Here is a 25935-nt window from a genome sequence, read left to right as displayed (position 1 = left end):
GAATTCTGGGAGTTGAAGTCACAAGTCTTAAAGTTCCCAAGTTTGGACACCCCTGGCCTAGAGATAATCTCTTCAGGTAGGTCATCAGTGCCTCACTGCTTCTCCAGTGTTGGATTGGACAACTGAAAGTAATACCTAAACAGAGATCTGAAACTCTTGAATAGAATAGAATAACAGAGTTGAAAGGGATCTTGGAAGTCTTATAGTCCAACCCCCTGCTTAGGCAGGAAACCCTACACCACTTCAGACAAATGTTTATCCAATATCATCTTAAAACCTTCCAGTGTTGCAGCATTCACAACTTCTAGAGACAAGTAGTTCCACTGATTAATTATCCTAACTGTCAGGAAAATTCTCCTTACTTCTAGATTGCTTGTCTCCTTGATTGGTTTCCACCCATTGCTTCTTTTCCTGCCCCTGGGTGCTTTGGAGAATAGCTTGACTCTCTCTTCTTTGTGGCAGCCCCTGAGATATTGGAATACTGCTATCATGTCTCCCCTAGTTCTCCTTTTCATCAAACTAGACATACTCAGTTCCTGCAGCCGTTCTTTATACATTTCAGCCTCCATTCCCCTAATCACCTTTGTTGCTCTTCTCTGCACTCTTTCTAGAGTCTTTACATCGTGGCGACCAAAACGGGATGCAGTATTCCAAGTGTGGCCTTGCCAAGGCATTATAAAGTGGTATTAAGACTTCACGTGATCTTGCATCTTGCTTCTGATTTTTCTTTTGAAGAGGGAAAGCCAAATATTTTTCCTTGCTGGCTTCTCATTTGTACCATTTGTCCCACACTGTAATCTAATAACAATTATGGGGAGTGTGTGCTGACTTTTATTGTACAGATTCTGAGACCAAGTTCTTTTTAAAGGAAGGTACTTCCAATTTCATATATGTACTAGGAGATAAATCTATATTCTTTTCATGAATTTTATTTTTGTGGCAATAAAATGCTTTTATTGGCAGGACAGCTGAACCAATTTAGAAGCTCTTTTCCAGTTGCCATGCACTCTTCACTATTCCCATCAGACTCTGCTGATGTACTCAGAGCATTATTTAGTTTTTTCAGGTCTGTTGCCCAGCAGGAAGAAAAAAATACTTTTATTTTCCATTTGAAAATTTTACTTACTTAAAGTCCCCTATATATCAAAACTTTACAATGGGAAATGAAAAAGAAATGGCACATGGTCAGATGGCCAGAAAGCTGGTATCATTTAACATTGGTTCATTGTGAGGAACTGGAAAAGAACCAGTTCAAGTTGGTTCCATTTCCTGCTCAGTTTATGAGTAAACTTGAATTTGTAGGCAGAACAATGAAAAGTGTCATACTCAAGTAACAAAAGGCACAGCTGCGGTCAGAAGTCTTCAAGTCTTCAACTTGTAAAAGAAAAACAAAACAATTTCTCCTTGAAAAGCAAAATAGGTTTCTGAAAATCTATGAGGGGGAAAAAGGGGGGGGAAGGGGGGGGAGTGTGTGAAGCAATCTCTGAGTTCTATGCAAACCAATCACTTGTGGCAGCCCACCAGAAAAAGCCAAAATTGTGAGGTAAATTGTTTAACACCCTCCTATGATGAGTTGTAAGCAGCAGAAAGTACATGGATGACAAAGCAACACCCCCCTCCCAAATTTGTGTGACAGTGTTTCATAAAATACAGAGGAAAGAATGTCTCTTGTAGCCAGTATCTGTCACGGATAAATATTTAGGAGAGTTGCTATGACAGTTAGGAGAGTGAACAGGAGAGCAAGGGAGGGAAGGTATCATGAGACAGAAAAAGACAAAGACATTTTTCTAGAAAGAATGCTGACAAACCAGCCCATGGTGACTTGGTCCTTTGTTCTCCATACACTCTTCTCCTGTCCTATCATAAAGGATTCACAATGTCAGTCCAACTACCAACATTATTTTAAAGCATTTTATATAAAAGAATACAGGCATCTTTTATTGAATAACATACCCAGGAACTATTTCCTTTTGAGCTACACGGCACTTCAAATGAGTGACAATTTGGGGAAAGCAACAATTGCCTCCCTAGGACATTGAGGATATTGGCACTGGACATTTCAAAATTTTGGCTTTGCTTCTTCTTCTTTTTTTGACAACAAAATTGATTCTTGAGCCAAGTTGTAATGCCAAAAGAAACAATACAAGACACAGCTGTATATGGAGAAACAGACTCTAAAGTCTAAGCTTTTCTGAAACAAACATTGTATTTTGGGGGAGGGTGGGTGCATCTGTTACAGACAGGTGTACTGGAATGATATATTTTGTGATGTGTGTATACGTATGAAGCAGCATGTGTCATGAATCTTAACAGAGAAGTTAGTTGAAACATGAACATGTGTTTCCTGTGTGGGGATTGTTTTTAGAGGGAAAAGTGTTATTCAGGTAGTCCTCAACTTACGACTACAATTGAGCCCAAAATTCCTATTGCTAAGCAATACAGTGGTTAAATGAGTTTTGCCCCATTTTTCCTTGCCACAGTTATTAAGCGAATCACTGCAGTTGTGAAATTAGTAACATGGTTAAGTGAATCTGACTTTGCTTGTCAGAAAGTTGCAAAAGGTGATCACATGGTCCAGGGACACCGCAACAGTCATAATTTCATGCCAGTTGCCAAGCATCTGAATTTTGATCATGTGACCACTTGGGTGCTGCAATGATTGTTAACTGTGAAAAATGGCCTTAAGTCATTTTTTTTCAGCGCCTTTGTTCCTTGAACAGTCACTAAACAAATGGCTGTAAGTTGAAGACTACCTCTATATATGGCACGCAGAGCCCTTTCTGCTGGCACGTGCGATGTCACCCCAGCTGAGATCTCTGGCGTTTCTTTCGTGAGCTTCTATTTCCCTAAAAACAGAAGCTCACGAAAGAAAAAGATCTTACCTCTTGCTGCACTGCTGGTGTTGGGATGCACATGTCCACACATGTGCACGTTCATGCATGTCTGAGTATGAGCACATTCGCACATGTCCACATATTCACACGTTTACATGCGCACCTTTCATTTTGGGCTTGCACATGCATGCAGTTTGGACACTCAGTGTCTAAAAGGTTTGCCATCACTGCCCTAAAATCTAAACACAGGGGAACTTGAGAAATATCCAAAAACCAAGTTTGGAAAATAATTCAGGTAGGATAATACAAATCTCTACAGGAATGTCATTCTATAAGGCAAGTGCAATCACCGAGAAATATAGGTAGTCCTCCACTTACAATAGTTCATTTAGTGACCATTCAAAGTTACAACAGCACTGAAAAATGTGACTTATGACCATTTTTCACAGTTACAACCTTTGCAACATTCCCACGATCAAGTGATTGAAATTCAGATGCTTGGCAATTGATTCATATGTATGAGCGTTACTGTGTCCCAAGGTCATGTGATCATCTTTTGCGACCTTCTGATAATCAGAGTCAAAGAGGAAACCAGATTCACTTAACAACCAGATTACTAATTTATCAACTGCAGTGATCCATTTAACAACTGCAGCAAGAAGGGTTGTAAAATGGGGCAAAATCCACTTAACAAATATCTCACTTAACAACATGAATTTTGGGCTCAATTGTGGTCGTAATTTGAGGACTACCTGTGCACTTCTTGAATCCCACATACTGTATGACATTGGATGATGAGGCCCAAAGTATACCCACTCTTCCTAACCTCACTGGACAGACACCAATATACAAAGACAAGCCATTACTTAAGTATACAGCATTCATTATGCAATGAAGATCTTCACAGTAAATATTCAGCTCGATGAATTGCACCCAATAGACAATTGGTGGCCTCTGTAATTCATTAAACAATGAGGGAACTTGGGCATTCTTGGCACATCCACCATTGCCCATGTCACTGCATTCAGGGCCAGTTGTTATTGGGAGGGGAGACATTTAAAAATAATCTCTGTGTAGAACTTTACACAAATCCAGTCAGGTGACCATAGGTGTGGTGGAATGTAGTCTGGATTCCTAGGTGGGCAGGGCTGCATGTCAGAAGGCAAAAAGGCAGTGAAGCATAAAAAGTTTGGTTGGAGGAAGAAAGTTAAGACAGATTCTCCCTAACTGTTTTCAGAGTATCTCTATAGTGATGCAAATAGCTGCTTTAGTTTGATGCAAATTGTTTGCTTTAGTTTCTGTCTATAGCTGAGGGACAATAAAGGAAACTACTCAGAAGTAACTACACATGTCTTTCTTGGTTCTTGAGGCCTGACAATAAGTGACCGTCTGAAGAGTTTCTTAGTACTAGAATGGGTACAACTCATGCCCCAAATAAATTCATGCGAAGGCCCTCCCCAGCAAGAACCCATAAAACTTCCATGTGTTGAGCCAATACTTTGTCAGCATCAATTTGTCGGCCTGAGGTCAAGATATATAATTGGATATCATCAGCGTATTGATGATACCTGACCCCAAATTTGTGGATGACCTAACCTAGCAGTTTCATGTAAATGTTAATCAACAACAGAGAGAGTGTTGAACCCTGTGGCACCCAACAAGCTGGAACTTATGATAAATATTTATATTTGCCTTTTTTAAGTTAGGAAGAAAATTACTTTCTTTCGAAGTAAGTTAGGAAGATTTTTTTCTCCTTTCCCCAAAGCCCAAAACATGATAATTCTGTGGGGATGATGCTAATCTCGGTGTGAATGAACCCATTCTCATGAACAAGATGAGAAGGGAAAAGAGCTACCGGTATATTTGACAGTGTAAAACAAATGAAATGCTCAAAAAGGAACTCTAGGATCAGTGGGAAATACATGCCAAAATCTAAAGGGCTAAAATTTCCTTCATTTTGCAAAGCCACGAGCCACATGCATCAACTCACCGCAAAGTCATTAGGTCTTTTAAAGCTCAGATGAAAAACATTAACAAATACCACAAAAGGCTTTAGTCTGGCCCCTTTGTTCATTCACATATGGCAGTTTATAACTCCTGCGCCACTTGGGCTGGGTGTTTGTTTAAGCTGCCTCCATCAGAGCAGCCCTGAAAGAACAAAAGACATCTTGAGCGATCCTAAGCAGGAAATGGTCTAATCTAAACATGGCTTGTGACACTATAAGTAGAATAGAAAAGGGAGGGATTGATTAGTCATTAATGCACAATTGACTCCATATGGATACTGCAATAATAAGCTCTTTTTCAGAGCAGTAGCTGCGTTTATTGAATTAGAGGTTTATGTTTCCTCAGAGCTGACCTTAGGGAATTCCCTTTGATTCTTCTTGCTGATGTTTCAGGAGAATGGAGAATGGAGTGTGGCATAGAAAAGAGACCTGTCTACTGCAGCCATGCCGGTTCACAATATCACAATTCAGGACTGCTTTTTTGAGAAAGAAAAGAAGTATAACTACATGTCTCTTAACTATTCTTTGCCTTGAATGTAGATTCCCTATTTTGCATCTGTGAAAAAAGAACATGTTTCTCTTTCAAACCAATGTTAGTTTGTTATGAATGCTGCTGCTGTTATATTTATTATGATAGTCTTACTTATTCTGATAGGTCACTGCCCTGCAAATATCCCACAGTCTAGAAATTTTAAATAAATTAATATGGTTTGCCTAAATACTAGTAAAGATTGAAAACATCAGTGATAAACTTGTGGCTCTTTATCCAGGAATCCTAACTAATTATTACTTTCTTTAAAAGAATAGGATAAAGCTGTCTTACTACCAAATCTTACTACCATACAGTTTAGCTGTATGGGATATCTGGCTCCCAGGATTCACTGGCTAGGACTATGGATACAGAAATGTAATGCATTTAAATTAAAAATATATTATTACATGAGCTTTTGTTGTCATATATGTGAACCAGAACTCTGAAAGAGATACCATATTTTTTGCACTAGAAGATGTTCCGGACCATAAGACGCACCTAGCTTTTGGGGAGAAAACAAGGCCTCTGCCTCCCAGCATCCATCTGTATTCATCTGGCTAGTGTCCTTGCAGCAAACAGCCTGGTCAGCTTCAGCATGTTATCGCAGCTTGATTTAGCATGAACAGCTGATTGGTGGTTGGATTGACTCCCAGAATACCGGCGATCAGCTGTTCCAGGCTGTGGGGATTGCCGCCATCTCGGCTCATCCCATTTTTGGCCTCTGCACACCCTATTTTCAGCATTTGCGAGTCCCATTTTTGGCCCATTCCAGGAGGTTCCAGGGATTGTCACAGCATATCACCGCTTGCCACTGGAGATAGGTAGCGGCAGTGATCGCCGATGGCGAGCGGCGATAGGTGGCGGTGGCAATCCCCACCTCCTGGAACAGGCTGAAAAGGGATGTGCAGATGCCAAAAACGGGGCACACAGAGGCCAAAAATGGGGTGTGCGGAGGCCAAAAATGGGGAGTGCAGAGGCCGAAAATGGAATGCATGGAGAATGAAAATAGGGTGCATGGAGGACCAAAATGGAATGCGCAGAGACCGAAAACAGCAGAAGGGTGGGGACCAGCAGGTGGGTGGGGCATTGGCAACATTTGCTCTATGAGACGCACAAACATTTCTCCCCTCGTTTTTTTTTGGGGGGGGGAATGTGTATCTTATAGTGCAAAAAATACAATGTATACCTGTGTATGTATGCACACACATGCACGCACCCACACCCACACTTCTGCATACATTTCATATAAATATTACATAAAGATGTATACAGTAAAAGAAGTGATAACTGTTAAGGCATCACAATATTCTTCATTTTGAATGTTTAGGTAACTTTTACCTCCTTAAATTGGAAACTATAAATATGGTATCATTATTTCCATGAAAGGAGCAAAGAAATCTAAAACAACGTGGAACCACAGCTAGCACTGTTTTATTCTTTTGAACCAAATCTTAATCCTTTTCTAGTAGTTTCTGAACTTCAGAAAGCTATGCTTTGGGGTCTGAATTACAAATGGCAATACACTGCCATATAGTCTGTTTGTCATAAAAGGCAAACATGTAGTTTGTAAAATTTTGTCTTTAACAAATGCATTTTCAACATACTGTTTCAAATTTAGTTTTAGAGACTCAACTATGAGTCTCCAAGTAGCTGGGATGCCATAAAAGCTGTTGTTTGCTAGTGGAAGACACACACACACACACACACACACACCATATTTTTGAGCCTAAGCTAAACTTTTTTCTTTCTCTAACACAGATGTTTTTTTTCTGATAATTGTTCCCCATTTCTATCTCACTATTATATTACATACTTTTCTAATGTAGTTTTTGCACACTTTCCCCAACTAAACCCATTTTGATTTTTTTTTCTTGATATCATAATATACATTTTGTGTTGCAAAGTATATTACAAAAATCTGAGGAGTATTTCAGTGCACAAGTAGAGTCTCCTTCATTCATAAATCTCAGCTAGTATAAACTGAGGCAGACTCTAGACTGGGTTAACATATACCAAAGTTTTCAAAGTTGTTGAAATTCCATAAGTGTAACTTAAAGAATTTTTGGCTGATGCTTAAATGCTGTAGCAATTATTTGTAATTTTAGAAATAATTTCTTTCTTAAGGGTTATAGATTTAAGTTTGCAAGGAGCAAATATTGATGCTTTTAACTTTTTAACTAAATCACTGCAGCCTTAGTGAAATAACAATGTATCTATGATATAGTAAATATTATAAACAGAAGCACTCTGTCATTTATAATATGCTGAACATCTTCCTATAGTGGTAAGATGTTTAAGAGTATGGGATATTACATGATGGTTAATTATTTGCAGAAGCTCATTTAACACACATTCTTTTGTAGCAGCCCTTAGGCCGAAGCACAAATATTCACTTAGAAATCAAGTAGAGAAGTTCAAGGTTTTACTGGCTTTATTTCCAAATCTTTCAAGTGTAGGCTTGTTCAAGACAGACAGAGATAGAAGTTGCACGATTTTCTTGGTCTGTTTCTGATTTATAACTCTGATTAAGAATTGTTTCTTAACAAATGAAATGAAATAAAATAAATGCCAAGGGAGAGTCTTCTCCTTTTGCTTTAGTAAATGTATCTTGGGATATAATCTCTTCAAATAATTTACAGTTTATATTTCAGCAAATATTTCCAACTGTCTGATTACTCAGAAGTGCAGAAATATGTACTGGTCATTTGCTTGTATTAGATCTGCAAGATTAGACCAAGATGATTGTAAGAACCCGATAGACCAATTCAATGGCTTCAATATGTTTTTGATGAGGAACATTTCTAAAGAAATTGAGACATTGCTTTTCCAATCAGATGATGTTTGTGTTTCTCATATGCTGATTCAGGCTGTCTGGTAACTACCGCACAATAGTAGGCTGGGCGGGTGTGTGTGTGTGTATCTAGCCATAGGTATATCTTACCAAAAGACTAGCTGTCATTCCAGCAAAATCTATTGCAAAGACAAATCTTCCCCGCTGCCAGATGTATAAACAATATTTTTGCCACTGTGACAGCAAAGCCTTTTGGCTTGATACCATTTTAAGAACTAACAAAATAGTCAGTCCCAATTAGTATCTTAGCAACATTTTTTTTTCAAATTTGCTAAGCTTTCAAGAGATTTAAAGATAGTGCCACTATATTGCACTAGTTTAAATAAGTTACTAGGGCATGGGTGACTGAAGATGGGCTATCTCTATTCAGGAAGGATTGTATTTGTTCTAGAATTCTATGCTTATGAAAATCCCTGTGCGTCACTATAGATTTCTTAGATTTTCAGGGGTGGCTTCAATTCCATAGAATCCCTGTCTGCAAATGCATTGCATCAGAGAGACTGTGATCTCACCAAAACAGGATAGATTTGTTCTACTTCATGAACTTGGCCGAATTAAGTCTCTTCATATAGACTGTCGCCTTATATTGATTATATATCAAACTGGTATCAAGTCTTAGTGACTTCCTCAGGATGAGCTGCCTCTAACCTATCCCTTCAGCTCTTCTGATAGTGTACTTTTCACTGCTATAAATTTGGAGAATTGTTATATTGAATGATTAATTCATTTATAAAATTTAGTTGACATATCAGTACTGGTTTTGCTGTGTCCTTCCTTAAAATGAAATAAATAACATTCTTCAGTGTATCTTCTGACTGAAAAAAATGTCCAGTTTAGACCATTTCAGTTCCCAGTGATCTTAAGATGTTAATGTGTAATTGATTAATTCCATCTTTCATTGTGTTGAACTTTCCCATGCTTAGGCTTCTTGTGTTTCATGTTCTCAATATCTTTGCACCTTTAAATTTGCTTGTTTCTGCTCGGCAACACTAGTAACAACATATCTGGAAAACTTTCCTCTAGCAGTGTCAAAACCACTATTCGTAAAATGTCTGAAGCTCTTTTTCAGTAGCACATTGAGTACCATCCAACTTCAGTGGCCCACCACCATGTACTATATTGTCAGTCACTTTATATTTTCGGTCCACATCATTTTCTTGATGAAATATAAGAGAGGTTTACTGCTGCCTTTTAGGGTGCAATATGAAATTAAGTCTTTGTTCTTGTCACTAACATGATCATCTACTTCCAATCCCTTCCTAGTTAGCTGCCTGCTTGTTTTAGCTAAACAGCTGAGATGACCCTCTTGCTGGGAGAATATGTTTTTGTTGTACATGCCAGGTATTCTTCATCCTCCCTGGAACACTCCCCTCACCATGATGAGGCAACATTTTGGAACTGAGAGGGGGGATCACTTATCTGATATTGATCCCCAAATATACATTGACTGAGATTGTTGATTAAACCACTAAAAGTTGGGTGATTAATGCATAAATCTTTATTCTACATGTTAAAAAAATATAGTTGAAGTTTGTCTCCTCTCTCACGTACACACACACACACACACAAACACACACACACAAACAGGCACACAGAGAGATAGATATGGAAAATTAAGATCTCATCCATTGCTACTGTACACTTAAGAATTTAAAATTGAATGATATCAATATGTTTGTGCTTTCATATTTGAAATAACAATGAAACATACTAAAATCCAGTTACAGTGTTGGCATTAAAGACACTGTATTTGCAGAATTACACATTGAGCTTCTGCAGCAAGACTCCATTTTGTGTCTACTGTTTTCTGTTATATACCAGGTACATTTCCATCTACTTGGTGTTATGATAGAGAGGATGCAGTAATAGTTATAGCTAGCAAATGTTGAAAGCCACGACACAGTAGTTAAACTTATGCTACTGTTAAAATACTGCATTTGACATTCACAGCAGACTTGTCTTTTATCTGCATGCCGTGGTAAAACTGGTGTCAGTTTTAAAGTAATGGTATTGAGGGCGTCATAAATTACTCTGGTGATCCTTAAGAGAAGACAGTGTCACATATAAGTAAGTGTTTTGCTTCTAGGATAATGTATGTCTTCATCTGGCCCAGCAATCAACATATTGCCCTGTGTTGATGGATATTGTCAGCCTGAAGCTACACTACATTTCACTGCACAATAAACATGGCTGTCAACATCATATAAAGTGAAATCAATTTATCCTGTATGGTCAGTGCATTTTAAATGAAATTAATGTACTGTAGACATGCTGGCAAAAAGGTAGCATATTAGTTATGCATCCACTGTTCTACAATTTTATCCATAAAAATGAATTGCTTGTACAGAACAATCAAAATAATTGTGTGCTTAAAGTACAGTTGATATTTTTTTTACAACAGTTGGCAGGGTTAGGTTTCTGTGTAATTGAAAAAAAATAGATTCAAAAATGAAGACAATATAAAACTTGTCCACACTATAAAATCAAAAGTGCTTTGTGGATTTCTACCAGTTTAGTTTTCATCAAGATTTCAGAGTGACTGAGGATTTGTCATGCATGTGGGCAGTCATCTAAAATAACTTTATTTTATTTTTGTCTTGTCATAATTATAGTAAATGACAGTTAAGTTTTGTTCCTATGATGCACTTCATGTTTATCATTATTTGCATCACTTTCTTTTTGTGGAAATGTAAAGTACATTCTTTTAAATGTACAGTATATCAGTCTCTCATCCCAATATTTCAGTCAAGTATCACAAACTTGTTACATCCATTGCTCAACAGAAGGATAGAAAGTATCCAAGAAATACAAAAATTGTTTAAATTGATAGCTGAATTTAATATTAGTTTCATTCATCATTCTGGAAAGAGCAAGTGAGAAGGACCTATGAAATTACCCCTAATCCAGATAACATAATAATAATGTTGGCATCCATCTCCTTTCTTCCTGCTCTGGCATTACAGGAAGTAAAGCAATGAATGGCTCTGCAGCTAAACTACAGCAGTATTATTGTTGGCCAACAGGAGGTGCTACTGTGGCTGAAGCTCGAGTCTACAGAGATGCCCGAGGACGAAGCAGCAGTGAGCCGCACATCAAACGACCAATGAATGCTTTCATGGTTTGGGCAAAGGATGAACGCAGGAAAATTCTTCAAGCTTTTCCTGACATGCACAACTCCAACATTAGCAAAATTCTTGGTAAGTACTAATTTAAATGTATAAAGCCTCTCAAATGGAACCGGTCCATTTCTGGGGCTAAAAGTGTTGCACAGAATCAGGACCACAAGAGAAAATATCCTTTCCATACTTAATGTCAAGCAAATATTGGTGGGTTGTAGTATAACTAATTATTGAAGACATCACTCAGTTATATCTCTAGGATTTATGATTTAATATATTTTAATATTTGTATTGCTTTGTCTTGTTTTATACTCTTGCTCAAAGTTTTAAAAAAAGTGCTTTTTGACACTGGACCTATATTGATCCTTTTAGTTCTGTGAGGAATCCTGAGATATGTCTTTTTTTTTCTTTAGGGGACTGTACAATCCCATCAAAAATAAGTGAATTACGCAAACCAGAGAATTCTTCACTAACAACATTTTGAGATTTGGAATTATTTTATTGGCCTCAGTATAACTCATGTTTTCTCCTTAGATGAAACAAAGCAATACACCTGGATGTCAGCAGTATTATATTGTACAGAGATCATTAGCAGTATATTATTGTACCAATATATAAGAAATCATAGGAAATTATAAACATGAGCTTTCTGCAAGAGAATTTTTTTTTACACTGGGACTATGTTTAAATGAAATGGGACATAGTGTCTCAGTGGCTAAGTCGCTGAGCTTGTCGATTGAAAGGTTGGTAGTTCGGCGGTTCGAATCCCTAGTGCCACATAACAGGGTGAGCTCCCATTACTTGTTCCAGCTTCTGCCAACCTAGCAGTTCGAAAGCATGTAAAAATGCAAGTAGAAAAATAGGGACCACCTTGTGGGGAAGGTAACAGTGTTCCGTGCACCTTCAGCATTTAGTCATGCCGGCCACATCACCACGGAGACATCTTCGGACAGCGCTGACTCTTTGGCTTTGAAACAGAGATGAGCACTGCTCCCTAGAGTCGGGAATGACTAGCACATATGTGTGAGGGGAACCTTTACCTTTACTTTATGTTTAAATGAGCATGAATAAAAAGCTTTGGCAGTAATATGATGGTCAAACTGAATGATAACCATTTTTCCTAGCATCTGAACAATAAGATTAAATAAGGTTAAATAGAAATATTTTGCAAATTCAATACTCAAGTACATTTTACTTACATTTTTTTTTATCCAGGTGTCCAATGTTAGGCTTTATCTCACAAAAAAAGTAATCTGTTGATTTTCTACAGAATTAAGATTCAAGATTTGTTTGAAACATTACAATGTCTCTAAGGTTGACTGGGAAGGGAAATGGATATTTTCCCACCAAGTCTTTAAATTAAGATTGTAAATGAAGATTGCAAATTTTAACTAATGGACAAACAATTACCACCTGAATTATATTTATTTTGCATTATTACACATTTTAACAAAACTACTTTTCTTACAGGCTTTTTTCTTTCTTTAAGAGATATTCAAAAAGCCCTCTAGAAATAAGAGTAACTCTGTTCTAAAAAATGTGGTGTTTTTCATAGAAGTGCTTATGTTTGTCTACTGTTTTTAGCATGTTGTATGAATAGTCTTTCAGTTTTCTATAAAACGTGTACTGTTTTAGTTTTGGCAACTATATATGGAGTCCACATTATTTGTATGCATTCTTTAAAGGAAAAAAAAAACCTGTTACAAGTATAGTAAGAGTATTCATTGAAATGTAAACATTCAGTATAAATATTTCAGAATTGCCAGCAATCATGTTTTTAAAGAAGATATAACGTGCCAGGTATTACCTTGCCACTACTAGAGAAAGAAGGAAAGAAAGTGCGAAAGAAAATGTGACAATTTACATATAATATTGGTATACATTTTCCAGGACAATGACAAAAAAGTTGAAAATATTAAAATATTAAAACTGATTGTTTAGTGTTGCTGACTGGATAATATTTATACAATTTTTCCATTTGTTGAAGTATAAAAGTTTTTAGTAAAATAATAGCTTTTACCTATGTTGACCACAGCTGTAATCATTTTTAACTATCTGAAAGTTTTTTTTCCTTTAAAAAAAATCTCTGCCATTTAAGTAATCCTGTATAAGCAACATGCTCTATTTTACCCTTTAATGTTAGGTATTATTTTATTAGTGTAGTTTGATTATTTTTTATAGAAATTTAAACTAGTAAAGATATTGCACGTGTACTCTCCATGGAAATTTTAATTATATACACTTAATCTAACATATAATTTATATATATTCAGTGACCCCTCATTATAAGACAGACAGACAGACAGATAGATAGACAGAGGGGTCACTGAATCAGTAACAAAGAAAGTTAAATCAAAGCCAAGATGTTGAGAGACTCATCTCTAAAAGCAATTTGCTTATTCTTAAATTATGACATTTAATACATTTATACTTTCAAAATATGTATTAAGAAGCTGTGGATTGATTTCAAGATCAACCAAGTAATTAAATCAGTTATTTTTAGTACAGTGAAGGGCTTAGGTATGTTTACTGAGATTTTTGAAAAGTAATATTTTTTTCTACTTATCCTATAAGCCTTTCATTTCCAAAAAGAGTTAAATGTCACTTTAGGTATAAAATATATTTGCAATGTAGAACTGAAGAGTAATGTTAGTAGAAAAAAGCCTCAGATACAATATGATGGATGGTATTAGTTTAAAAATTTCCTTGTACTATTTCTTAATAAATTAATAATTGAGTAGTATAAGTAATGCTGATTTGATCTGTGTTTCAAGGATATACCCAGAATTTCCTGATAGTTAGCATGCAAAAAATATTATCACATTTGACATAACTATGGTGAGTTCTTTATTTCATCTACGCAGAAATTAAATATTTCATTTCAATTTTTGTAATCTATTTTTTCATGATTCCAGTTTAGTTACTAATTAGATTGTTTTGTTAGTAAGCCACTTTGGTATCTTTAAATGTATGGAGGAATGGTCAACAATCTGGATCTCTTTGACTGTTATGAAGACTGCTTTAATACAAGGATAAAGGTTCTTAAATATGTCATAAGGTTACTTGAAATGGTTTATATCCTCTTCACATATTCTGAAACTTAATTATCACAATATGCCATTCACTCCATATTTTCATTCTTATCACCTGCCTCATGTTCAGGTTGAAGCTCTGAAGGAGAAGGTTTCATCTATTCTGTAAGTAGAGGTTGTGTAGTAGAGATTACCTTCTACACTGAAGGGTAACCCCTATTACAAGAAGTTTCTGGCTCTAATATTTTGCCCTGCTGATAAGGACAATGAGGTTTGAGAGAGAGACAGAGCTAATATCCTTAATTTTTCTCTCCCAACTTGCATGATATATAAGAAAGGTTGGTAACATTTGAGAACAACATATGACATATTATGTTTGGTTTGACTTGGCTGATGTATTAAAATGAATTGTGTATTACGACTGAGTACAAGCATGGAGAATCTTTGGCCTTCCTGATATTGTTGGACCAACTTCAGTAAGACTGATTCATAATGGTTAATGGTTAATGGACAGAAATTGTTGGAATTATCATATAGCCAGATTTCTACCTCCTGTTTAGAGTTTTATTAGTCTCCAAATGAATAGATCCAACAATTCAGTGATATTTATATATATATATATATATTTCTATGCAGGTTCCCGCTGGAAATCCATGTCCAACCAAGAGAAACAACCTTATTATGAAGAGCAAGCACGATTAAGTAAAATCCACCTAGAAAAATACCCTAATTACAAATATAAACCCAGACCAAAACGCACTTGCATTGTTGATGGCAAAAAACTGCGCATTGGAGAATATAAACAACTAATGAGATCTCGACGACAGGAGATGAGGCAATTTTTTACCGTAGGGTATGTATTAGGGTTTTTTCCCCTCCTTTTTTCCAGCAAAATAATCTAAATGTGTGAATTTCATTTCTTCCCAACAGTTATTCCATTCCTATTTAGGGTTGAGACTTAACCTTAAATTAAGATTAGCCTATGATTAAACATTTCTCCCCCCAACTCTGTTGTAGTGATATTCACAATTGATGATAATCTGAATCCACAATGAATTAGCTGGGATTCAATTTTACCTAATTAAAAGTTCCTGAAATCTGCAGATCATCAAATCAAAATATGTAAAATCTATACATTTCAGAACCATTCACATATAATTATTTACAAAAATGTTTACAGAAAAAAACTGCATAATGGAACTAGAAAAATAAATTTGCACTAAATGAATATTACTCTTTGTAAAGAGAATTCAAAACATTAAAGCAGATATAGGAATGGACTGAATTTGTACATTACTGTCTGTATTTTAAGCAACAATAATGTTGCTTAACAAATCTCCCTTGGAAAATATACCAAACAATATGCTTTAATTAAAATAACCAGAAATAATTCTGACAGGTTAACTCTTTTTCCTCTCACTTGAGAGTTCTTCCACTGGCATATACACAATTGCAAATAATAATAATAAAATAAATACTGCTTGCTATGGAAACTTACATCATTCTCCTTCCTGTTATTGATATGAATGGATTTTCATGGATTATTTTTATTGTAACAATAGATTCCACAGCAAATTTTTGGACTCTAAATATTGAATGGAAATCTCATATCAGATGTCTAGGAAATTAGATCATTGATTTTGACTATTTATGCCTTAGCACACTGGAGGTTAAACTTTTAATTTTTGGAAATATGATTAGAATATAATCCTCATTTAAGACAGTAAGGCAATCTGACAGGGACAGATGGCCCACTTTGCAGCAGGAAAATAAGGCTTATGATACTCAAATATGTGAGGTACATATTCAGTTAAGCATATGGTTTATCATATCACTATTCAGCAATTAAAATAAACATGTTGAGAAGTTGGAGAAGAGATGTCCTCATTATCCAGGACCCTGTTTTATTTAGATTCTGGATCAGGGGTGGGATCCTACTGGTTTAACAAATAAATAAATAATATTGATATATAAGTCTGTGTCAATTAAACTGTTCAATAAGTTTTAAAATAAAGAGTTTAAATCATACTGCTGCATCCTTTCTTAAATCGTTAAGGAGAACTTTTCAAAAGTACCTTTGTTTCCTTGTAGGCAACAGCCTCAGATTCCAATTGCCACAGGAACAGGAGTGGTCTATCCTGGTGCTATTACTATGGCAACAACTACGCCATCGCCTCAGATGACATCCGATTGCTCCAGCACTTCAGCTAGTCCTGAGCCCAGCATCCCTGTCATTCAGAGCACTTACAGCATGAAGACGGACAGTGGGAGCCTGGCTGGAAATGAAATGATAAATGGGGAAGATGAGATGGAAATGTACGAGGACTTTGAGGATGACCCCAAATCAGACTATAGCAGTGAAAACGAAGCCCATGAGGCTGTCGCTGCCAACTGAAGATGTTTGCTGAATTACTCTGCTTTGTTTTGTTTTCTTTTCTTTTGAACAAAAAGTTCTTAAAATGAGCCTGCATGCCTGTATGGCTCCTACAGTTACATCTGCAGAATGGTCTTAAATGTTTCTTATTGTGTGACACAGATTGTTTCCTAATTTTCATGAACTTTTTTAAACAATTTAGGTGAAGACATTAAGTATCAGACATTGGGACTTGAAAACTGATATGAATCAATTGTTCTCTTACAAGTCTTATCTCTTTTTTTTTGTCTATTCTTTCCTCTTCCTGGATACTGATAAAAAGGTTTAAGTTACTGTTTTAATGGGGGTTTTACATTCTCACTCAGGTATGCTGTGCCAGCCTACAGATTGTGAATGTGTTTTTATTCTGAATTATTTTGAAAAACGAAACAAAAAACTTACAAATTTCCTATCATGAAACAGAACAAGTCCTAAGCGTGTACATCTATCTGTATTAGTCATCCTTTTTAAAATAAGGTCTCTAAATTTCTCCCCCCCCCCCACCTCCTTATATATAGCTGACCTTCTGATGTGCCAAACTTTCCTAACTTCTGAATCTTAATATTTTAAAAAAAAGTCTTAAGGGAGACACTGTAAAGTCTTAGACAATCCTTTGGCATCTTAAAAATACTGCTATATCTTAAAAGAAAATCCTACTATTTCCAGAAAATTGTAAAATACTCAGGAATCTGGAGACAGGATATTGCTTAAAAAGTGAATATGATTGCTACAATGCACTTGTTCAATTGCTTCTGCCTCTTGATGTACCATCAGTGTGAAACATGAGTAAGCACAACAGAGTGATCACCAGCTAAGACAGGCTTGTCTTAGCAACATAAGGCCACTTTCAAGTCATTCTCTGTCCCTTTGCTTTGAATTCTTATATTCAGTCTTAATTACATTTGGTCTTAATTTTTCATTCCAGAATGTCAGGGGGCCATGTAGTAAAAACATATTTTCAAGTGTACTGTTGTAATAGCATTATCATTTGTTTGCCTTTTATTTCTTTTAAAGAGCCTTTCCCCCTTAAAAGTGTGTGGTATCTTAAAAATAATGAGGCACTTAATGTTGGAAAGGAATGACTCTCTATTTCTCTCTCCGTGTCTCTCTCACACACATGAGGAAATGTGTTTCTACATGTCAGAAACACTTGGAAAAATGTTATTATTAGTAGAACAGTATCATATACAGGAGAGTGTACAATATTTACCTACTATGCTGTTTCTTTTTAGGATAATTTGTGAGGCTTCCCTATAGTACTGCTGTTTTCTCATTTTGAGTTATTGTATGTTGTCAGACAACACTTCATATATTCCCCACCTAGTATGCCCAGCGCTAGGCATAATAAAAGTTGTAGCCTAACACAGTATTGGGTGCAAGGCTTAAAACTATTTCTGTTAAGTTCATGTATTAGATTATCTTAACCTTCGTCTAGTGTATAGACAGCCTAGAAATCCAACATAGTCTTCCTCTTTCTTGGAGAGTAAAGTGTTGCCACTGTTTAGAAATCTTCCTATTGCTGTTCCAATAATCATCCTTTGATGATATTATAGAAATTTTAAATCTTGCAGATAATCTGTGTTGAATATTAATTCTAGAAAACTGAAAAGGATGCAAAGATCATCCTTGTACTTATAATTTCACTTTACTCATTTAGATGCATATGCTCAGCAGTATTTGAAAATTTTCAAAACTTTGTTATCTGCCATATAAGAAAAACAAAATGAAAGAACATAAAGCTATACCCCAAGGTCAGTATTTGTGAATTATGCCAGGTCATTTAGATCAAAACTGCTGTAGAAATTAAAATTCTTATTTATTTCAGTGCTAATATATAGTTTTATTATACATAATATTGATTTCTAAGGAGCCAAGGTATTCCCAAATTAAACATACGGCTATTTGTGGATGTCAGTATTTAACACTGAAATTTGAAATTGATGCATTTAATGTATTTCAAAGTATAAAACCTGGTTAGTGACTTATAAACTCTTTTAAAAGTTTTCACCAACTCCTAAGGTAGAAGGCATTAATATTCTTTGATTTTAAAATATAAATGTGTTCGTCTTTATATCTTACTATCAATAGTTACAACTATTTCTAACTGCTACATATACCAGAAAAATTGCAGTTTTATATGCCTTCTAAGTAAAACCAGTTTCACATAAACATTTTATGGTATGGCAGGGTAGATTTTTCCATGCCAATCAGATTGTCAGTGTGAATGTTTAATGGTGATTAAGAAAATATATCAGGTATTAATAGCTGTCTCTCCATTGCCCTTCCAAGGAGTATGTTTCATCCAAACCATTTAATTATAAGAGGCTGAATTGTGTCAAGAGTTTTGCCTTCTACAAACATGCCATTCTTAAGACTGGAGGAAGATTCTTATTAGCTTGCTCAGGGGATAAGAGTGCCAGGTTTTTCAATAGCATTTTAGCACTTTGTAGGATGGCAAAGATGATAAACCACCAAGTAATAAATCTATGAAATATGACCTAGGTTCTTCTACACTTAAACGATTGCAATCATATCTTTGTGCCTAGAGCTTCCATTACCGAGAATGGCAGATGAGGCACCCTCTTTCTGTTTGCAATGGGAAGTTTACATAGAGAGACTTGGTCTTTTGATAGAGGCCATTGTATCTTTTTGCCTAGTTCTTTTCAGAGGGTTTTAGACTGGCGTTCTCATTAGCAACATTAATGGAATGTCGAACCAGATTATCATCATGCTATCACAAATCTTGTAGTTTTAGCAGAAAAAGAAAAATATGACCTAGCAGTTTCCAGTAATTATTTCGAGAAGTGGAGGCAGTTCTGCAATTTTACAATAGGAGTGTTTAATCCACGCAGCAAGCCAGCTGATTATTTGTGTGCGTGCGTGTGTGCGTGCGTGCGTGTGTATACATACACACACAGTCATTGGCAGCCATTCTACAATCTAGAATAGAATCATTTATCTTTTCTATTTATTTGAATGAATGCTTCTCTCTTATCCCACAGTTATGACAGTAAAACTGGTCTAGCCAAGATGTAAAGGCACTTGTTATCATTAGCTGGTGAGAGTCCTCTTTATCTAGTTAAGGTACTGAAATAAAATCCTTTGTTGTCTCTGAGATTGCTTAGGAATTTGAACTGATCTAATAGATGTAGCTTGGATGGGAGATAACCCATTATTTCCTAAAGAATGACTATTTATTAATTTCCTACAAGTTTCTCCTATTATAAATCTCTCTCCATTCTACATGTCTGGGGTTGTGTTTTGTTTTCTTTTCTTTTCCATAGCTAGAATGCTGTATTGCTAGCATTGTATGTTTTGTAATTACTTTTGCACAAGGGCAAACATTTAGTTTTGTGAGTTATTTTCTTTTTATAATTCTATGACCATGCCAAAATAATATTCTGCAGGCTGGCAGAGAACAAAGGACTGTTCTTTAGGACTGAAACTTGATTTTACTCATACTACAAAAACACACACTCACAGATGTTGTTTCGTAAGTGTAATAAGCACTGGATATAAATGGTATTTTTTATCACTTCTAACTAATGTGAAACTGTTGTACAAAAAAAAAACGACATGAACAAAAGTCATCTGTTTCGACTCGTGTGGGCCTGCCTCACAGTTGCCGGATTTGAGTCATTTTTTTTATGTCTTGTTATTTCATTTATTTATGCAAGATTCTTATATGTATGAATACTTTGTTTGAGCTCCAGTCCTCCATCTGTGTTGATGATCTGTAACTTAAATCTGTATTCTTGATGTTGATTGGCTCTTCACGAATCAGCAGATGGTAGAATATGACTTATTGGACAGGTTTTGAATTTAAAATCTGCAGAATCAGTTTATGATATTTATTAGCCGACACTGGCTCTAAAGTATCAATAGAAATCAAGGAAGGACAATCGGTGGGAAGCAAAAATATCTTTTTTCTTTTTTAAAATTCATTGAAGCTCAAAACAAGGTTCTTTAGTAGTCACCATCTCATTTAAGATTTTTTTTAAAAAAATGTAAATATAACATAGGAGATAGAATTTTATTTTTTGTTCATGGATACTTAGCTATATATAAGTTATGTATTTACTTTTCTTCTGTATCATTGTACATTGGTCCATATTAAATGCTGACAAATCACTGTACCTCATGTAGATTTTACGCCTGCAGTGTGACAGCAGTATTGTGGACCTGTAGCTAAGCTGGCGAGTTGCCTCCCCTGTGCCCTCCTTCAATCTGAATCCCATATAATAAACACAAAATACTTCAAACATTGCACCTGCTTATAACATAACAATCTCATATTTACTCTGTAGTAGTGGCATTATAGTTTGGGAGAACAGTAAAACATTTGTCCAAGAATTATAACATAGCCAGTTGCTTCTTAGTATTTCTTCATTAGCAAATAAGTGCATAGGGCATGAAGTACAAACCACACCTTTTGGGCATTCTAGCAGTCTGTGAGTCTAGTTCAGGTGACAAAAGTGATGATTTCTTATATCCTTGTTTAGCTCTGTAGAACAAGGTAAACTTTAGGTCTCATTTATTTCAATTAAAGTAAAGTATCTTGATCAGGTATATGATCTCACAATTCTTTGACATCTTTGTCAAGATAGTCTGAGTAGGAACTGATTCAATTAAGTATTGCCCCCCCCCTCCAATTTAATGGAGGTTATATTTAAACCAACTTTAAAAACAGATTGTAAAGGAGACAGTTTTCTTGTAATTTGCTTCAAGCAAACCTGATGGACATTCTTGATTTTTTTGTTTTGAAAGCAATCAATATGTCTTAGAAAAGTTGTCAATAGGAAGGCAAATAAATAAGAAAGCAAATAAATAATCAAGTGTGTTTGAGGAGTTAGCCATTAATCCAACCTTTTAAAGTAAGTAGTACCAGTTGTTAATATAACATAGATTTTTTTTTAAAAAAAAATCTGTGTTTGGTGTGAAACAGTATTGGCTTGTCAAAATAGAACTGTAGCATTTATAATTCATTAAAATATAAAAGGGCAGTAATAATTTTCTATTGTCCAAGATAATGCTTATTTAAAATGAATGTGATGCCATGCACTTAGATTGTTAGAGTAACTGTACTTTGCAAACACAACATTTAATATTTAACTTTCAAGGAAAGACTTCCGACATCTCTTGTTGACAATTGAAGAATATTGTTTAAAAGATGTAATAAAAACATTCAACTTGACATGAATAAAATAACTGAAACACATTTTCACAGGGTTTATAAAAAGGGCAGAAAGCATCTGCAATGGAAATGCCTATTTCTTAGAATACACAGTATGAGATGCAGGCTTATATGAAGGCATTTAATCCACCACCCCAACAATGTAGGTAGCAGATTGCTAGAGAAAACTTTAGGCAATGCTGTTGGAATTTTTAAAAACTGAAAGTCTAGGCTTAGGAGTTGAAACATGTACATTATGGCTCTGCATGCTTTAAAACTAAGAAATTGTTTGGACCCCCATAATCCTGGCCTTCTCTGTTCATGAAAGCAGCTCTTTGTTGTTGTTGTTGTTGTTATTAATACTTCCATTTCACCCTGAAAAAAAGATGTTGCTGCTTTAAAGAGACCATGTATTAAAGTTAATGCATCTCGTACAGCATTGGTTTTTTTTTTCCAGGTTTACATGGAAGCTTGGAAAAATTGAGTTCTGAGGTGCTGTATTTGGCAAAGTCCAGGGACTTTTTCAGATTCATTTTTCAAGTGTCCATAGGCAGGCCTCGTGTACATTTGCTTTGCTGTTCAGTAGCAACCACTGTCTTCTATTATATAAATGTATGATAGTATGCCAATATATCCTTTGGGGGAAAGCCCTGGATCACTTGCTGATCCCCATAGTCATCAAGAGGCAGTATGAGAAGGAAGGGTGAGATTATGATGGGACAAAACTTACACTCTGGTGTTCACTCTGTATGAATGAGTGTGATTGTTATTTACAAGGACAGCAGTAACTTGAAAAAAATTGTTTGAATAATTGTGTAAATGAAACAAATGATTTTGTAAATGCAAGCATCACTTGATTCATTGTTAAAGCCTGTTCTTATTGTATCTCCTGCTGCTTTTCATTTTATGTTTGTTAATTTCTACTTTTTCCCAGTAAAAAATGCCAATGATACAGCAGAGAAGAAAAAAAAAATCAAGGCAAAGCTCATGGTATATTTCAGAGTAGGTAGATGAAGTGTAGGCAGTATGAATTTTCAGCAGCGTATATTTTGAAGCAACAAAGCCATTCTATTCAAGTCCAAAACATGTTTTAAATTGAAGCTTCCACAGAACATTATACATAACAGTATGTATATCTGGATAGGATTGTCAGTGCCAACAACTGCTCAAAAAACGCAGCTGGTAGAATGTATTAGAGTATTTCATATTTTCAATTGAACAAAATAGTCTCTCGGAACTTCTTGACGTTGCATGCATGTTTAAAGATTGAAGTTGGCACTTAAGCATGACCTTTAAAAAATTAAAATGTGACCTCAATTGATGTTTTTAAAAACATAAAAGCACTTACATCCTCTTGTTTCTCAAAATCATTTTACTTTGCTTTCTTTTTTTCTGTTCTCCACCATTACCTTTTACAACTTTGTTCTCTGAATGGTTGATATATTATGAATGGTTGATGTATTGTGATCCCATATTAGAAAGGAAAAAATACACAGATTTTTTTTAAAAAAAACAGATTCCCTTGTCATTGGATTTTATCCCCCTCCCCTTTTTAATAATATCCCAAATTAATTTTTTTGGAAGCTGATGGAAAGTATTCAGACGGAGCTCACTGGTGTAAAGAGAAGGGTGGCTTTAGCATGATTGTAAGAAAAACTCTACCCACATTGGTTTTTATTGATATTATGAAAGCTCTAAAGAAGTTCAGTGATCCACTTGCTTTATAACTTCTGCTTTCTTAGGAAACCCCAAGTGAGATCCTTGGTGCTCTCAAAAGTTTGGGGAATGTGCAAACTATTTAACTGTTTGTATACTGCACATTGCAGTACTGCTAGTCCAGATTCTCCGTTTGTCTTCCTGTCATTTGTGTTTTGCTTTCTCAAAAGCACAGTCCCCCCCCCCATCCTCCTGTAGCAAACGTTAGAATGTTTAAATATTTCTATCCATTATTGTATTTGCCATGTACAAATGTTTTATTACCCTAAAATGAGCTTATAAGCTGTTACTTACTGTAACCCATTTTCTTTCCTGACATTGTGATGTATATTGTGAAATTGTATTCTATGTTAATTTAATCAGCACAATTCACTGACATGCTGGACTGACAATGCTAGCTGCTGTTTCAAAGTGTAAAGTTTTGTGTAGAGCTGTTGGGGAGACCTCAGAGGTTTCCCGTGTCAAGGTACTATGCTTTGGTTCTCTTGGGGGTGGTTCTTTCAAAGCTCTTCTTACACCCCATAAGTCCATTTTTAAACTGGTAGATTTTCTTGTACAAATTCTTTACAAAGTGCAGGTACCTACCTGAGCCCAGGGCTGGTAATGATTTGGGCATGTAAAGGAGAAAAAAAAAAACCTAGTGTCTATTGCTGCTTTGAATATGTTTTAAAAGTCTGAAAATGTAAATAGTTTATCAAAAAAGGAAAAAAAATCTTGTACAGTCCAGTGTAAAGTTTTTAAATGAACTGAAAAGGTTGCCATCGCATCTCTCACACACTCTCCTCTTGAAGTAGTTTGAAAAGACAACCAAGCTTGCTAAGGATTTTGATTTTTTTTTAAAAAAATAAAAATATCTGTACTCTTAATTTAAGAGGGAAAAAATCATTCTTAGCTTTACTTCATAGCATAAACAGACTTATTGGATTTTGTTGTGCAGTATTGACGTGAGATAAATTAAATATTAAATAATTTTTCAGTGGTACTTTTAAGAGTTTTCTCTGCTCTGCCTCAGAAATGAATATAAAAGACAAAATGGAAAGACGCTTTCTTTATATCATATATTCTGGTGTATGCTGGCACCTTACTTACATCTTTGTGGGGATATTCATTTCTTCCTCTTCTTCCTCTTCCTCCTCATATTCCTCTTCCTCTTCTTTTCCCCCTCCTTCCCCTCCTTCCTCTTCTCCTTTTTGCACAAGGTGCTTTCCTGATATGTTTAACATGTCATCATTGGGTGATGCCATATACGCCATGATAAGGGGGTCTGAACCCTCAGGGGAGTGTCTATACGACTGCCTATTTATGCTCATTTACCTCAAGACTGTCCTCTCTGCCCTTAATCTATTCACCATCACTCCATATTTTGTACTGCTGTTGACACTTACAGATTAAAGATAAATTTTGTTTTATGATCTGCGTCTGGCTTTTTCTGTGCAGCCTACTCTTTCCTTTTGGCAGGTAGCATCCCAAGGAGAAAGATCTGCAGTTGCCTTCTGCTCAGGCTTATGTCCTCCCTCCCTCCTTCTTTCTGTCAACTTATTGAGCATGCCTTCCTGTCACATAAGTGGCTTGGATTTTCTGGCTTTGGTTTGGAAACAGTTGGTGTTCCTTTCCTTGATAACCCCAAGCCTCTTCATTTATTAGAGGGGTGATGTATTAGCAGAGAATTATTACGAGGCAAGATTTTCTGTAATACCAATAGAAAAGAATAAAAATTGTCTCTTAACTACTCATCTTTATATTAATTTCTGTTCTAAAATAATTAGACAATCCAACAGCGCTTGTCAGTAGGGTAATACCATATCACTTCTGGTCAAAAGATTATCCCCCCCCACCCTTTTAAAAAAAATGTTTAATTTTGAAAGAGCTGTTCTGACTACATTCATCAGGGAACAGGAAACTATAGTTTTAGAAAAATAGATCATTTGTATAAATTATTTTATGAAGTTCTGTATCAAATGGAGAGATTTCTTAGCTTCCTAAGATGATGCAACACACCTACTTAAAAAAAAGATGAAAGGCAAACAAGTACCTTCCGAATTATTAATCATTGTAGTTTATAAACTACGCCTGTTTGATTTTCCTTTTCTCCATCAAAGCTGGATCAGATATAGCTTTCAATACACATTATTTAATACTTCCCATGTTCCAACTCAAATGTACGAGACTGAAGACTAACATATATAAGTATAACCCTATTTATATTTGTATTTTATCTGTGATTTATTGTGGACTGTACACCGCCCCGAGTCCCTTTTT

General features: G+C 35.6%; 1 protein-coding gene and 1 long non-coding RNA gene across 19 annotated transcripts in view; one reads left to right on the top strand and one right to left on the bottom strand.

Moving 5' to 3' along the window:
- Window positions 1–25085, top strand: part of SOX6 (SRY-box transcription factor 6) — a 489348-nt gene extending 464263 nt beyond the window's left edge. For 15 of the 18 annotated variants that reach the window (XM_081937703.1, XM_081937696.1, XM_081937693.1 and 12 more), the window contains 3 exons: window positions 11187–11420; window positions 15011–15227; window positions 16466–25085. In XM_081937703.1, coding sequence (XP_081793829.1) covers window positions 11187–11420; window positions 15011–15227; window positions 16466–16769 — 755 coding nt within the window. In that variant the 3' untranslated portion in view covers window positions 16770–25085. The remainder of the gene's footprint in view (window positions 1–11186; window positions 11421–15010; window positions 15228–16465) is intronic. The other 3 variants (XM_081937695.1, XM_081937694.1, XM_081937691.1) reach the window with 1 other exon arrangement.
- On the bottom strand, window positions 1625–5006 carry LOC309384332. The gene is made up of 3 exons (XR_014174038.1): window positions 4825–5006; window positions 2883–3066; window positions 1625–1857 (listed from the first exon to the last, which is right to left on the bottom strand). It is a non-coding gene; the product is annotated as an uncharacterized lncRNA (long non-coding RNA).
- Window positions 25086–25935: the final 850 nt, after the last annotated feature.

Source organism: Natrix helvetica, assembly GCF_964273705.1.
Source record: "Natrix helvetica genome assembly, chromosome: 1".
NCBI lineage: Eukaryota > Metazoa > Chordata > Lepidosauria > Squamata > Natricidae > Natrix > Natrix helvetica.
Note: the sequence above shows the minus strand (reverse complement) of the source record. Positions and strands in the feature narration are given on the sequence as shown.